Source organism: Somniosus microcephalus, chromosome 9 (genome assembly GCF_052327205.1).
Source record: "Somniosus microcephalus isolate GS21.2 chromosome 9, FLI_Smic_1.0, whole genome shotgun sequence".
In the NCBI taxonomy this organism is placed as follows: Eukaryota; Metazoa; Chordata; class Chondrichthyes; order Squaliformes; family Somniosidae; genus Somniosus; species Somniosus microcephalus.
The window spans coordinates 198,309,661-198,324,588 of NC_140995.1; the positions used below are offsets into that span (position 1 = coordinate 198,309,661).

The 14,928-nt window shown below is 49.9% G+C and overlaps 1 protein-coding gene across 3 annotated transcripts in view; it reads right to left on the reverse strand.

The window, feature by feature from the left end:
• popdc1 (popeye domain cAMP effector 1) overlaps positions 1–2,414 on the reverse strand; it is a 37,569-nt gene extending 35,155 nt beyond the window's left edge. The window contains exons 1-2 of one of the 3 annotated variants that reach the window (XM_085997727.1): positions 2,083–2,413; positions 695–948 (exon numbers count right to left, since the gene is read on the reverse strand). In XM_085997727.1, coding sequence (XP_085853853.1) covers positions 695–938 — 244 coding nt within the window. In that variant the 5' untranslated portion in view covers positions 939–948; positions 2,083–2,413. Of the gene's footprint in view, positions 1–694; positions 949–2,082 lie in introns of all 3 variants that reach the window. The other 2 variants (XM_085997728.1, XM_085997729.1) reach the window with 2 other exon arrangements.
• Positions 2,415–14,928: the final 12,514 nt, after the last annotated feature.

The window sequence follows — 14,928 nt, forward strand, 5'->3', positions numbered from 1 at the left end:
AGTTCGCCTTTATTATTCATTATTACAGGGGCAGCACAACCCCTTTGGATTTAGGGCACATTGTTACTACAGGAAACTCTTTGGTATCCGGCACCGACGGGACCGGCGTGTTGCCGGTTGATCAAAAATTGCAGATGACGGAGAGGGTTATCTACCGAGGCTATTTTTAACCAAAAAAAAATCAAGAAATGTGCAGTATACAGTAATTGGGTACTCACCTACAGAATGTTGTGTTAAATGGATGGTGGAAGATGCTTGATTAAGTACAGTACTGCCAGTTGAGGGTAATGCAATGCAATGACTACCAGCAGCGTGGGTGACACACAGTACCCCTGCAAAATGGCGGATCAGAAGAGACTACCGGCAGCGCGGGAGAGTCAGACTCCTGTTACAGGGGTATTGCGGTGTTCCGACTTCCGACAGCGCCAAGAAGCCGAGTAGTGGCGGTTTGGAGAACTACCCCCACTGACTAACTCAGCCACCGCGGGAGACTCGGACTCGGCAACATTGCCGGTTATTGAGGTGCTGTTTTCGGAGTGAGAATTTTGCCGGTTAATAGAGAATTCTGGATATTTAGGTGCCGTTTAAACGAGAGTTTCCTGTACCTATAAATCCTGCTGTGTGAACTGTTGTATCGCAGCAGGTTGACCCAGATCTTTTCCCCCTCTTGCACTGTCTACAACACGCTACTCACCTATGCTTATCATACCGCGGAGAAGTATCATGTGGATCTTAACGGTGGTGGGAATAAGCAGCCCGACGGCGAAGCAGAGGTTGGCGACGTGAAAGACCAAATGGTGGATCTCCTTCCAGTTGTCGCAGCTTTCGGTCTGATTGGAAAGCAGGTCCACCCCATCGCTGAAACCATAGTCCACAGTACCAGAGGTGTTCACCAAAAGCAAGCTGAATGTCCAGGAGTTATCAGGTGTAATGTTCATTCTGCAAAGCCTAAAAGACATTGAATAGAAATATATCAACATTGATATTGTTCCCCTTAGAGCAGAGAAGATTGAGAGGAGATTTGATGGAGGTGTTCAAAATCATGAGGGGTCTGGACAGAGTGGATAGAGAGAAACTGTTCCCATTGGCGGAAGGGTCGAGAACCAGAGGACACAGATTTAAGGTGATTGGCAGAAGAACCAAAGGTGACACGAGGAAAAACTTTTTTTACACAGCCAGTGGTTAGGATCTGGAATGCACTGCCTGAAAGGGCTTTGGAGGCAGACTCAATTGTGGCTTTCAAAAGGGAATTGGTAAGCACCCGAAGGAAAAAAAATTGCAGGGTTACAGCAGGGGGAGTGAAACTAGGTGAAGTGCTCTTGCAGAGAGCTGGCACAGGCTCGACAGGCCGAATGGCCTCCTTCTGTGCTGTAACCATTCTATGATGTGCTAGGACTGGTGACTGCAGCCCAGAGCTCTGGGATAATGCCCGGGGGCTGCCCATTCTTGCAGCAAACCTTGAATACATTTTCAACACACAAAAAAGGGGCTTAAGGTTCTAAAAACTACCACTGAGAATTAGGTGTTAAAAAGGGGGGGGGGTGGAAAACATTCTGTCAACGCAAATGCATGCAACGCGCTTAAATGTGTTTAAATAAGCGACTGTTGCAAATGGTCACTTTTAAATCGCAGGTTTGAAATCTGTCTGAGTAATCCAGGCGGCCGGCGGCTTTGCCGATCCACATTGAGCGTAGGATGGTGTGTGATGGGCGAGAGCTCCCGCTCCCGCCTGGGAAAGGCCAGTCGGTGACAGTCCACACTCTCGGCTTCCTCCCTCACTTTCACATCGGCACCACCCCGAGCACCAATCGCTACAAATTGGATACCGATTGTATATTAATCGGTACAATCCTGACCCGTATCGTGGCTTAGAAATCCCCCCCCATCATCACCTCAAAAAAATAAATGCAGATCTCCCCCCTTTCCTCGCTGGCTGAGCGCGGTGTCCTCGCAACTTTCCATCTAAATTTATTCGCCGGGTTACGTGCTGTGAATTCTCCGAATAACTGATACACGGCGGGGGGGGGGGGGGGATTGGTAGAGCTGTAAAAGTTTACTAAAAATAAACACACACACACATACCTTGCCGCAGCCCCGCAACACTTTGAAAGTTGTTAGTTTTAGGAGAATTTAAAAAATCCGTCCGCAAACCGCAGCTTCGATAGCAAATAACACGGGAGAGCGAGAAAGAGACTGTTAGAGAAATGCCTCTCGGCGCGACGCTGAGCATTGACTAAAATGGACATGAGCCGCTGCAGGAGACAGGCTCGCTCCCGCTCCCGCTCCCGCGCACACTGGAGCCAGCGCTGATTGACAGGCGGCTCCCGGGACACTGGAGGCAGCGCTGATTGACAGGCGGCTCCCGGGACACTACCGCACGCTCACACTGGAGCCAGCGCTGATTGACAGGCGGCTCCCGGGACACTGCCGCACGCTCACACTGGAGCCAGCGCTGATTGATAGGCGGATCCTGGGACACTCACACTGGAGCCAGCGCTGATTGACAGGCGGCTCCCCTCCCGGGACACGGCCGCACGCTCACACTAGAGCCAGCGCTGATTGACAGGCGGCTCCCGGGACACTGCCGCACGCTCACACTGGAGCCAGCGCTGATTGATAGGCGGATCCTGGGACACTCACACTGGAGCCAGCGCTGATTGACAGGCGGCTCCCGGGACACTGCCGCACGCTCACACTAGAGCCAGCGCTGATTGACAGGCGGCTCCCGGGACACTGCCGCACGCTCACACTGGAGCCAGCGCTGATTGATAGGCGGATCCTGGGACACTCACACTGGAGCCAGCGCTGATTGACAGGCGGCTCCCGGGACACTGGAGCCAGCGCTCACACTGGAGCCAGCGCTGATTGACAGGCGGCTCCCGGGACACTGGAGGCAGCGCTGATTGACAGGCGGCTCCCGGGACACTGGAGCCAGCACTGATTGACAGGCAGCTCCCAGGACACTGCCGCACGCTCACACTGGAGCCAGTACAGCCCCTCTTCCACTATTTGAAGGGGCTGCTCCTCGATTTTTGGCTGCACATCAGTCCCACGCTCCTGATCTTTGGTCACCCGGTGCGTGCGGAGGGGAACGGGCAGGTCGGGGCACCTCCTGGTAGGACTGTTCCTGCGCCTGGCCATAGTGGCCATCAACTGGCCCAGGCAGCGGGCGGTCGAGGGGGTCGTTCGGTCCTGTTACGTCCGTGTAATAATAAGAAAAGGACTGCAGAGAACGGTACAACAGGTGTTTACTCAACGTGGTTCAAACTGCAACTGAAACAACAGATTACTACTCAGCGTTATATACAGGTGTGGTCACTGCCGGTACTACAGTATACATGAACTGTAGAAAGTAGTTCCCCCCTTAAAGGTACATACATTACAATTCCTCCCCTTTTAGATTAACAGTACCATAACACTCATTTAACAATTAAATATCAAACTAATTACAATTAACACTTTTAACATGCAACATTAGCTGAAAGTCGTCTATTTATAAATTCAGTCTTTGGGGAGGCTTCCTGATCCTTTCTGGATAGCGCCTTTCCCGAGTGTCTTGCTCTTGGTGAGGAGGCGATTCTGGCCCCCTGTCGTCGGTTGGTTCATCAGCTTCCGATGCTACTGTTTCTGGGGTAGATGCTACCTGTACGTCGGGTTCATCACCAGGTACGTATGGGCGAGGCATGGGGTTGACTCGTTCCTGTGACTCTAGGATCTGGTCAGCATGGCGTCTCACGATGCTCTCCCCAACGTCCACTGTGTACATTAGTGGCCCCTGCCGTGTGCATATCGTTCCTGGTTGTCATTTCTCTGTTCGGTAATCGCGGGCCAAGACTGGTTGCCCTACATTGAAGCTCCTTGTCGGCTTCTCATTGATGTGCTGGAATTGCTTACTCTCAACATCTCTTCGTACATTTGGTCTGAGCAAATCCAGACGAGATCTCAACCTTCAGTTAAAGAACATCATGGCCGGGGCCTGGTTGGTGACTGCATGTGTCGCATTTCTGTAGGCTAACAGGAAATTGTCCACCTTATGCTGCAGTGGAATGTCGTCATCGCACATGGCCTTTACTGCTTTTTTAAATGTTTGTACGAACCTCTCAGCCAATCCATTTGTGGCTGGATGATACGGGGCGGATGTGTAATGCCTTACCCCATTCCTTTTCATAAATCTTCGAAACTCTTCGGACACAAACTGTGGTCCGTTATCAGAGCAAATCTGCTCTGGCAAGCCGTTCCTGGCAAAAATGGTCCGTAGGACTGCAATAGTTTTCTCCGTGGTGGTGGAGGCCATTTCGAGTGCGCATCCACGGCTATTAAAAACATTGAGTCCATGAATGGACCAGCAAAATCAATATGCACCCGTTGCCATGGAGATGAGGGCCACTCCCATGGGTGTAGAGGGGCATGTGGTGGTGCATTTTGGACCTTCTGGCATCCTGAGCAGCTCTTTGTCAGGTCCTCGATTTGCTGATCGATCCCCGGCCACCACACATAAGCCCTAGCAAGGCTTTTCATTTTCACCCCTCCCAGATGACCTTCGTGAAGCTCATTGAGCACTCTCTCCCTTAACTTGGGTTGAATTACCACTCGGGATCCACACATCAAGGTCCCCTGGCATACTGACAGCTGTTCTCTTCTGGATGAGAATGCTGGCAACAGTGAGTCGCTATGTGCTGGCCATCCCTTCACCGTCAAATCATATACCCGAGACAGTGTCTGGTCATTTCGGGTCTCCTTCTCTATACCAGCGTTAGTTACTGGCAAGCATTCAATTATAGTCGAATGAAATATTTCAACAAGATCCACTGCTGGTGCTTCCTCCGCAGTAGGCAGTGGCAGGCGTGATAGCCCATCAGCGTTTCCATGCTGTTTCGTGCCCTTATACTCGATTTCATATTGGTGCACCCCTAGAAAAAAGGACCATCTTTGTAGCCGTTGCGCAGTCATCACCGGAACGCCCTTCTTTGGATTAAAGATGGAGACAAGTGGTTGGTGGTCAGTCAGCAAGGTGAACTTCTGCCCGTGCAGATAGTGATTGAACTTTTTCACTCCCCACACTAGGCTGAGGGCCTCCCTGTCAATCTGGGCGTAGTTACGCTCGGCTGAGGTTAGTGACCGAGACGCAAAGGCTACTGGCCTCTCCGAGCCGTCCGGGAATTTGTGCGACAGCACCGCTCCAATGCCATAGGGTGATGCATCACACGCCAACCGAATTGGTAGTGCTGGGTTGAAATGAGCCAACACCTCTTTTGATGTGATCAATGCTTTGCTCTTCTGGAAAGCTCGTTTACATTCGTCACTCCACTTCCATGGTACCCCCGTTTGCAGTAGGGTGTTCAGTGGGTGTAGTACGGTAGACAAATTCGGCAAGAACTTATGGTAGTAGTTCACCAGCCCGAGGAACGACCTCAGTTGTGACACATTTTCCGGTGCTGGAGCCTTGACTACTGCCTCAATCTTTTCAGGGGACTTATGTAACCCCTCTTTATCAATAACGTGGCCACAATATGAGATCTGCTTCTGGAAAAACTCGCATTTGTGGCGATTAGCTCGGAGCTCATATTCCTTCAATCTAGTGAGCACCTGCTCCAGGTTGGCGAGGTGATCACTGTCATTTTCGCCCGTGACCAGGATGTCGTCCAAATAACACTGGGTCCCTAGAATCCCTTGCAGGACTTGTTCCATTGCCCTTTGCCAAATAGCCGGAGCTGATGCTACCCCGAGCACCAGCCGGTTGTATTGGTAGAGACCTTTATGAGTGTTGATCGTGAGGTACTGTTTCGAGGCTTCTTCTACCTCCATTTGCAGGTACGCCTGGGCCAGATCAATCTTAGTGAAGCATTTCCCTCCAGATAGCGAGGCGAAAATATCTTCAATCCGCGGAAGCGGATATTGTACAGTGTGAAGGACTGGGTTCACTGTCACCTTAAAGTCGCCACAGATGCGAACCTTCTTTGGTTCCCCAGGTGTATTACTCAACGACCTCTTCATTACAGGAACGATGGGTGTAGCCCACTCACTCCAGTCCACTTTGGACAGTACTCCTGAATGTTCCAAACCTTCCAGCTCTGCTTCGACGGCTGGGCGGATTGCATAAGTTACCGGTCTGGCCTTAAAAAACTTTGGGCTTGCATTTTCCTCTATTTTGATCGGCGCTGTTATGCCTTTTAGTGTTCCGAGTCCCTGCTGAAACACTTCTTGTGTGTCAGTTAGCATTTTTGACAGTCGTCCAGGTGTGACATCGTCATCCTTTTTGGCATCTACAGTCAGTGCTTGTATGGAATGCCAATCTAGCTGTATCTTCTGGATCCATTCAAGTCCTAGTAGTGGTGGTCCTCCATCTGGCAATACATATAGGTCCATTTTTGGTGTTTCCTTGCCATTATATATAACGTTCACCCTTATTTTTCCTTTGGGGTAGACTTTTTGCCCCGTGTACGTCTTCAAGACAATCTTTGTATCTCTCAAGGGTATATGTGAGAATAGCCGCTTGTAGTCCCTTCGGTTTATGACTGTTAGGGCTGATCCTGTGTCCAATTCCATTTTCACTTGGACTCCTGCTATCTTGAGCGTGACCCAGATAGTTTGGTGATCCTCTGTTTTGATCACATTATGTAGTTTCAGACAACCCAGCTCCTTGCTTCCGGAGTCTGTATCACTCTTCTGTTCGTCTGAACTACTCTCCGTCACCTTATGTACCTTCTTGTACTTCTCCTGTGGAGATTTCTTGCTGCTGGTTTTCTTTCCCGACCTGCAGACTCTTGCTATGTGTCCTACTTTTCCACACTGTCTGCACACTTTGTCCTTGAACCAGCAATCATTATGGTCGTGTGTTGTTCTGCCGCAGCGATAGCACTTCACTGTTCCGTATGACATTTCATTTGTGCCATATTCTTGCGGTCTCCGTTGTATCTCTGCAGCGCCCCGTGCTGCTGCTTCGTGTGATACTGCAATGCTGAAAGCCTTGTCCAGCGTAAGATCCTTTTCTGATAGAAGCTGTTTCTGGGTTCCTTCACTTTGAAGCCCACACACAAACTTGTCCCTTAAAGTATCTGCTAGTCCCGTTCCAAACTGGCAGTGTTTCGATAGCTTGCGCAGTTCCGTTAAATACTCAGCATTACTTTCATCTTTATGCTGGTTCCTTTTGTGAAACTTAAATCTTTCTGCATTCAGCAGCGGTGTGGGGTTTAAGTAGTCCTGTAGGATTGACACTATGTTTTCAAAATCCTTTTCTACTGGCTTCTCTGGGGTTACTAGGTTTCGTAGTAAGCCATACGTTTTTGCACCCATTGAATTCAACAATACCAGCGCTTTCTTGTCATCTGGCACTTCATTCGCCTTGCAGTATACTTCTATGCGTTCGACATATGTCGTCCAATCTTCGACTTCATTGTCGAACGCTGTGATACTGCCACTCTTCGGCATTTTTGGGTGTGGTTAGACTGGCTTAAAATGGCGTCTCCCGTGCTTTCCTTTCTTCCCTGCTGTGGCTTAAAATGGCGTCTCCAGCGCTGCTGCCAACGCTGCTCTCTGTGGTCCTCGTGGCAATGGCAGCGCCTCGCGTTTTCCTGCGCGCCTCTCTCCCCCGTTGATGCTGCTTGGCCCTTGACCACCGGCTGCGCTCTGCTCTCTCTCGCCTCTCTTCCCCGTTGACGCCGCTCGGTCCTGAACACCGGCTGCGCCCTGTGCGCTCTGCCCTCTCTCTCTCCCCCGTCGACGCTGCTCGGCCTTTTTCTGTGCCGCTCGGTCAGGCTCTAGCCCGTCGCTGTCCGGGAAGTGTCTGCGCAGTACCTGTTGCCAGCCCGTTTCGCTGGACCACCGTGACTGGAAAGCCAATCCTGGCTCTCGACAGCCTCCCCTGCGATGCTCAAATCTCCGCTGGATGACTGGGCGGTTGCCCGTGGTCGATGCCCGTGCTTCTGGACTCGACCTTCTTCCACTGTTCTCCAGGAGCGAATCCCTGGGAGGTGATGCAGAGTTGCAGGTAGGTTCGAACTTGCTCGTCGCCACTGTTACGTCCGTGTAATAATAAGAAAAGGACTGCAGAGAACGGTACAACAGGTGTTTACTCAATGTGGTTCAAACTGCAACTGAAACAACAGATTACTACTCAGCGTTATATACAGGTGTGGTCACTGCCGGTACTACAGTATACATGAGCTGTAGAAAGTAGTTCCCCCCTTAAAGGTACATACATTACAGGTCCAATTGCCTACCTCTCTTCCGCGGCTATATTCGCGCCCGGGTGGCCCTGGAGATGGAGCACGTGGTGTCCGCCGGCACACTTGATGCCTTCCGTGACCAGTGGGCGCCGCGGGGACTGGAGTGCATCATCGCCCCGGCCAACAAAATTTTAATTTAATTTGTTAAGTTTTATTTAAAGTTTTATTAAGTTACAGTCAATTTGTTTTAATCAAAAGAGCACACTGGAGCCAGCGCTGATTGACAGGCGGCTCCTGGGACACTGCCGCATGCTCACACTGGAGCCAGTGCAGCTCCTCTTCCACTATTTGAAGGGGCTGCTCCTCGATTTTTGGCTGCACTTCAGTCGCACGCTCCTGATCTTTGGTCACCCGGTGCGTGCGGAGGGGAACGGGTGGGTCAGGGGACCTCCTGGTAGGAGTGCTCCTGGGACTGGCCAAAGTGGCCATCAACTGGCCCAGGCAGCAGGCGGTCAAGGGGGTCGTCCGGGCCGGTTGCCTGCCTCTCTTCTGCAGCCACGTTCGCTCCCGGGTAGCCCTGAAGATGGAGCACGCGGTGTCCGCCAGCACGCTCAAGGCCTTCCGCGACCGGTGGGCACCGCGAGGACTGGAGTGCATCATCACCCCCGGAAACCAAATTTTAATTGAATTTGTTAAGTTTCATTTGATGTATTTTTGTTAAGCTTCATTTGTTTTCCATAATGTTTTTTAAAAGATAAGATTCACCATTTTTAGCAACAGATATAAAACAAATAGCATTTAACCAGTCGTTTTAATTCAACACCTGAAGACATTTTTTTGTAGGAAGAGCAGGTAGATGTTGGAGTTTAGACATGTTTATGTGTAAATCATTAAAAATTCAGTCATGGGGCTTGACAGCTCCAAATTTCAGTCACCGTGGTGTCCTTATTATTTTTTAGTGTTATCCAAACAAAAAATATTAGCAGGATGTATGGTACATGCAGTGTATCAGCTGGGCTGGAATGCGTCCCAAATGAAGCTCAAGGAAATTTGTGGTTATCTGTTACTGTTGTGGCTGACGAGGTTTTGAATCATCAAAGCTTTGTGTAATGACAGGATAAGAACATAAGAATTAGGAGCAGGAATAGGCCGACGGCCCTTCGAGACTGCTCTGCCATTCAATAAGATCATGGCTGATCTTCGACCTCAACTCCACTTTCCCGCCTGATCCCCATATCCCTTGATTCCCCTAGAGTCCAACAATCTATCTATCTCAGCCTTGAATATCCTCAACGACTCAGCATCTACAACGCTATGGGGCAGAGAATTCCAAAGATTCACAACCCTCTGAGTGAAGAAATTCCTCCTCATCTCAGTCTTAAAAGACCGACCCCTTGTCCTGAGACTATGCCCCCTAGTTCTAGACTCTCCAGCCAGGGGAAACAATTTGTCAGCGTCTATCCTGTCAATCCCCCTCAGAACCTTATATGTTTCAATGCGATCACCTCTCATTCTTCTAAACTCCAGAGAGTATAGGCCCAATCTACTCAAACTCTCCTCATAGGACAGCCCTCTCATCCCAGGAATCAATCTAGTGAACCTTCGTTGCACCGCCTCTAAGGCAAGTATATGGGATTATTTTACAACATATTCACGTTACCTCGGAATTGTAATGGATTCAGTTGTCCAAATGGAACATCTTTGCAGAAATCTTGCTGTCTGCATTATTCCTACACATAGTGAAATCACGATGTATTAGAGCAAGAATGAAGCAAATCAATTTTATTATAACCAGACTCGTATACAACAGGGATGGCTATCCCAGCACTACACTGTGCGCTTGTTAAATATTTGTTTGTACTAGATTAGATATCTCCTTACATCAACTTTGCACATATGCGGCTTTGATTTCATTAACACGGGGACATATGGTAACATTTATTGAAACCTGGTTTGGGTTGCCTTGATCAAATATCCGTCTGCTTCAAACCACCAGCTCTTCAAATAAACAGGACCTGCTTGTCGATGAAGCAGTCAGTGGCTGAGAGGCACACTCCAGTGATCAATGTAACAGGTAGCAGCAAGAGGGCCAGCTAACTGGAGCCGGAGCCGAGCCTGCACCAAACTGCTCTTAAAACAGAGACAAGATAACCCTTTAAACCTACATTTGTAATTGGATATAGGCGCAACCCTCCAGTATTTATTATCTCTTACTGCACAGTCTTTAGCAATTACACTGGTCAAGTCCCAGTAAAGCCTGTTGTTAAAGGGCTGTTTAATTTAAACGGTTCAAAAACAAGGTCAACATAACAGTTAATTTAAATTCAGTGAACACTTATGTGGAACATGACTGGTACTTGATCAAAATTTGTGTTTTCAGTAAGTGAGCAAAATATTAGCCCTGCACAATTTAATTTTTTTATTATAAAATAAAAACAGAAAATGCTGGAAACACTCAGCAGGCCAGGCAGCATCTGTGGAGCGAGAAGCAGAGTTAACGTTTCAAGTCGAAGACGTTGGAGATTATTTCAGATTTCAGCATTCGCAGTATTTTTCTTTTCTTTTTATTGTAATGGTGATTGTTATGGGGACAAAGTAGAGGTCATTCAATTTACACCGGATTTTCAATTTAATTGTGATATGCACTATGGTTTGATAAGAGGTATCGAGAAATGATATCCATTAGAGATGTTTTATACCTACTTCCAGTTGCAATTATATGGCCAAATTAGACTAATGCAGTGCAATCCTGCAGCAAGAATCATCAGTTAGCCACAGGGTTTCAAGCATACTCTTAATGTACATTATATGGTCTCTTATTGTTTGGTCCTGTTGCAGTTTAAACTTTACATTTTAAAATCAAATATGAATGATGTGTTGTATTACCAGAAAAACTACAATTATGAATGAGACATTGGAATATAAAACTCTATTGGAATATAAAACCAATATTTACCAATTTCAAGGTTTCTGATTTATGAAAGATATTAAAAACAGCTTATACAACACTAGTTACAGAATTGTTTTTTTTAAATGAGGGATAAAAAAAGCTAAAAAGTAAAAGCCCCAAAGACAAAAAGGAGAAAACTCTTTCACAAAAATTATCTTTTTATTGTGTCGTCTCTGAGCGCAAAAGAGAAGTCGCCCCAGATATAGGAGTAGCACTCTAGTCTTGGATCAACTTGGGCTTTAGAAAGACTGAGGAGTTATTGAAGGGAAAAAAGTTGTTTGGCATGAAAGAGGAAACTGATCTTTTTGGAGACAACATTAAAAATGGAGCAATTGTGGGAATTCCATTTGAATTTTGAGGACATAATGCGGGCGATGTTTAGCTGCCAACCCTTGGATGCTCAAGGTCTTCCTGATGCAATTTTCAGATTGGCCTGCAAATGGGCAGGCAACTCGCTCACCTGGAACCGGTGCGATCTGCTTACATATGCAAATTGGGGTTCTACGCTGGTTGTAAGACCCCATTTGCAATTTTCAGGTAAAAATGGGCAAAGTTTGTGCTACAGATGCTGTGCCCATTTGTAGCAGGCGGTGAGCAGCCTAAACAGTGGTCCTTAAAGGGACTACTGGAGGCTGTTCCAGAAATGGCCTGGACATGGTTAGTTGTAATGTTTGAGGGGCCAGGTGGAGCAGGCCACAAAAATACTGCATCCCACCCCCCAGAGCACTTCTCCCCGCCCCCTTTTACTGCTGACTGCTCACCCATGGAGCCACTGGATTTCCCGACCCTCCCCTGCTGTGGCCAGCTGCCCGCTCGTTGAGTGTTCAGCACTTTGCTCGAATTAGGATTCTGGGATTTTTAATGGTGCTTTGGAGATTCAATTTCACAACTCAACTGTTCCGTGAAAACTATAAATGAGTGGCTAGTTTGTACATTCCTATACCTATCTTTATCTCGTACCATTTGTAAAGCTGAGAATACACAGCAAGATGGTATGCTAGATGCACAAATTAGAGTTAGATACCTGGGCCTAGAAATTCAGTTGCGTTCGCCAGCCGTTAGCGCCATAAGAGGAGTAGATTTCGAGCGCTAGGCACTTTGCGCCCGGGCGCAGAGCGATCTGCGCCTACGCCCAACTTCAGTTGACATTTAGCGCTGGCACAAAGTGTTTGCGCGTGCTCAGCTGCACGCGCACCTTATGACGTCATTTCGTCGTGCAACGCCGTTTGTGCGCCCCAAACCGGAACTTCAGTGGCGCCCGCCCAATGTGGGCGTGGCGCTGTTAAGAACTGTGAAGTGGAACGCAGCAGAGGCCCTGCAGGCCTCGGGGAGCGCTAATTAAAGGGCACTTAGATTGAGGTATAAAGGCCAGCCATTTTGCTGCAATGACTTTAGTGCTTTGGATTTCTGGACAGAGACCAAGGAACAGACCTTACTGATTTGGGACAACATAGGAGAGGTATTTTTGGCTTCTGGCCAGAGCTTGGAAATTTGACTCATTGTGATTTGACTGTTTGCAAGTATATTATGGGGGCTGCATGGGGTTCCAACCCTCAGTTCCAGCATTATGTGTGAAGGGCTCGCAGACGCTGTGTGAGAGGGGCAGCCATGCCTAGACGCAGAGGAGCCATCAGGCGTCGGCAACGTAGGCCTTACCCACTCAGGGAATACCGGCAGCAGGTGTCCTATCTCACCATGACTGCCGCGCATTGTGTGAAGAGGCTGCGCTTCAGAAGGGAGGTGGTTGCAGAGATCTGCCAGCTGCTTCACAGAGATCTGCGTCCACAGCTGATGTGCAGGACGTCTCTGTCGGTGGAAGTGAAGGTCACGGTGGCTCTGAACTTTTATGCAAGCGGCTCCTTCCAAGCCGCTACTGGGGACATAGCGAACATCTCCCAGTTCGCCGTGCATCGCTGCATCCGGCAGGTCACCGATGCCCTTTTCGCAAGGAGACACCAATTCATCTCCTTCCCCATGACCCTAGAGAGGCAGGAGCAGCGTGCAGTCGGATCTGCCAGGATCGCCGACTTCCCCATGGTGCAGGGCGCCATTGACTGCACGCATGTGGCTATGCGGGCACCTATCGACAATGCCGAGGATTGCCGCAACCGGAAGGGCTACCATTCCCTCAATGTACAGCTGGTGTGTGACCACAGGCAGCGCATCCTAGCTGTCAATGCCCGCTTTCCAGGAAGCAGCCACGATGCATTTATCCTGCGCCAGACTACTGTGGCTGACATGTTCCAGGCACAGCCTCCCCCAAGGGGATGGCTTATCGGGGACAAGGGCTACCCTTTGTGTACATGGCTCATGACCCCGCTCCGCGCGCCCAGGACCCCTGCTGAGGAGGCATACAACGAAAGCCATCAAGCCACAAGGAACATCATAGAGCAAACGATTGGCGTCCTCAAGCAACGGTTCCGCTGCCTGGATCGTTCCGGCGGATCTCTACAGTATTCGCCGGATAGAGTCTCCCAGTTCGTCGTCATTTGCTGCATGCTGCACAACCTGGCTATCCGCAGGACTCAGGCACTGCCACCTCACGTTGGACCACCACCTCAGGAGGAGGAGCAGGAGGAGCATGAGGAGGAGGAGGAGGAGGAGTACCAGCCCAGGAGGGAGCCACAAGGTCCAAGGGCCGTCCGCCGGCGGCTTATTGAACAACACTTCTAGGCCCCCTGTCAGGGAATGGCTTGTGGCAATGAACGCACCTGAATGCAGCCGCTCCGCAAGCCCTCAGCCGGTTAACGCAACAACCACTTGAAACATGACACATGGACAAGCTGAATAAATAAAAAGCTTTATTTAACAAACTCAGGGCCCTTCCCACATGAAACACAAAAACAGACAAGACCCCCAAAAAACAGTCAAAAACATATCTCACTCCCACAACCTGGGGAGGAATAACAAAACTTGTCCATCCAATTGGCCTTCATCCTCGGCCTTACCAAGACAAACCCCCCCATACAGAACACAAACACCCCCATCTAAAAAAACATTTGCCATCATCTTTGGCCTTACCAAAATAACCCCCCCCCATACAGAACACAAACACCCCCATATAAAAAAACATTTGGCAACACACTCTACTTGGTGTGCCGAGAGGGCGAGTCCTTGTGCAGGCTTCTCCGGCCCCTGCCCGACCTGCTGCTCCGCCTCAACCTGGGCCCTGTGGGTGTTGCAAGGCTGGGGGAAGGCTCCTGAGGGGCACAAAGCGTGACGGCAGATGCCCTTGGGGGTCGGCCTAGACGAGGTCCGGCCCTGGAGGGGCCGGCTGCTGACTGCTGCAGCTGTGGCTGGGCAGCATCAGTCTCTCCAGCAGCTCGTCGCAGCTTTGCTGGGGGAGTGGCAGTGGCGGCTGCAGCAATGGGGGCAAGCTGGCTGATGCCAGGCGCTCGCTGGTTGCCAGAGACACTGGCACTCGGCCGGGCTGGCACTGCAGTAAGCGCAGCAATCTGGTGAAGGCCAGACCGCTGTGCTGCAGCAGCGCGGCGGGTGCCCTGGCGATGCGTCCGTGACACAGCGAGTGTGGCAGAAGTGAGTGCCCGTACTGCCCTGGTCTGTGCCCGCATCAGACCAGCCAGTGTCTGCACGGCAGCACTCATGAACTCTCGACTCGCGTCCTGTGCTGCCGCGAGTTGTTCGACACCCCTGGCCTGTGAGTCCCCGAAATCGGCCACACTATGAGCCAGGGACTCAATGGCCTGAGGCAACTGTCCCACAACCCCCATGAACTCGGTGTGGCGTCGCTCCGAATCCGCGGACATTTGATCAAGGAAGCGCACCTCCTGGGCAAGGACCGTCTCCGGACTG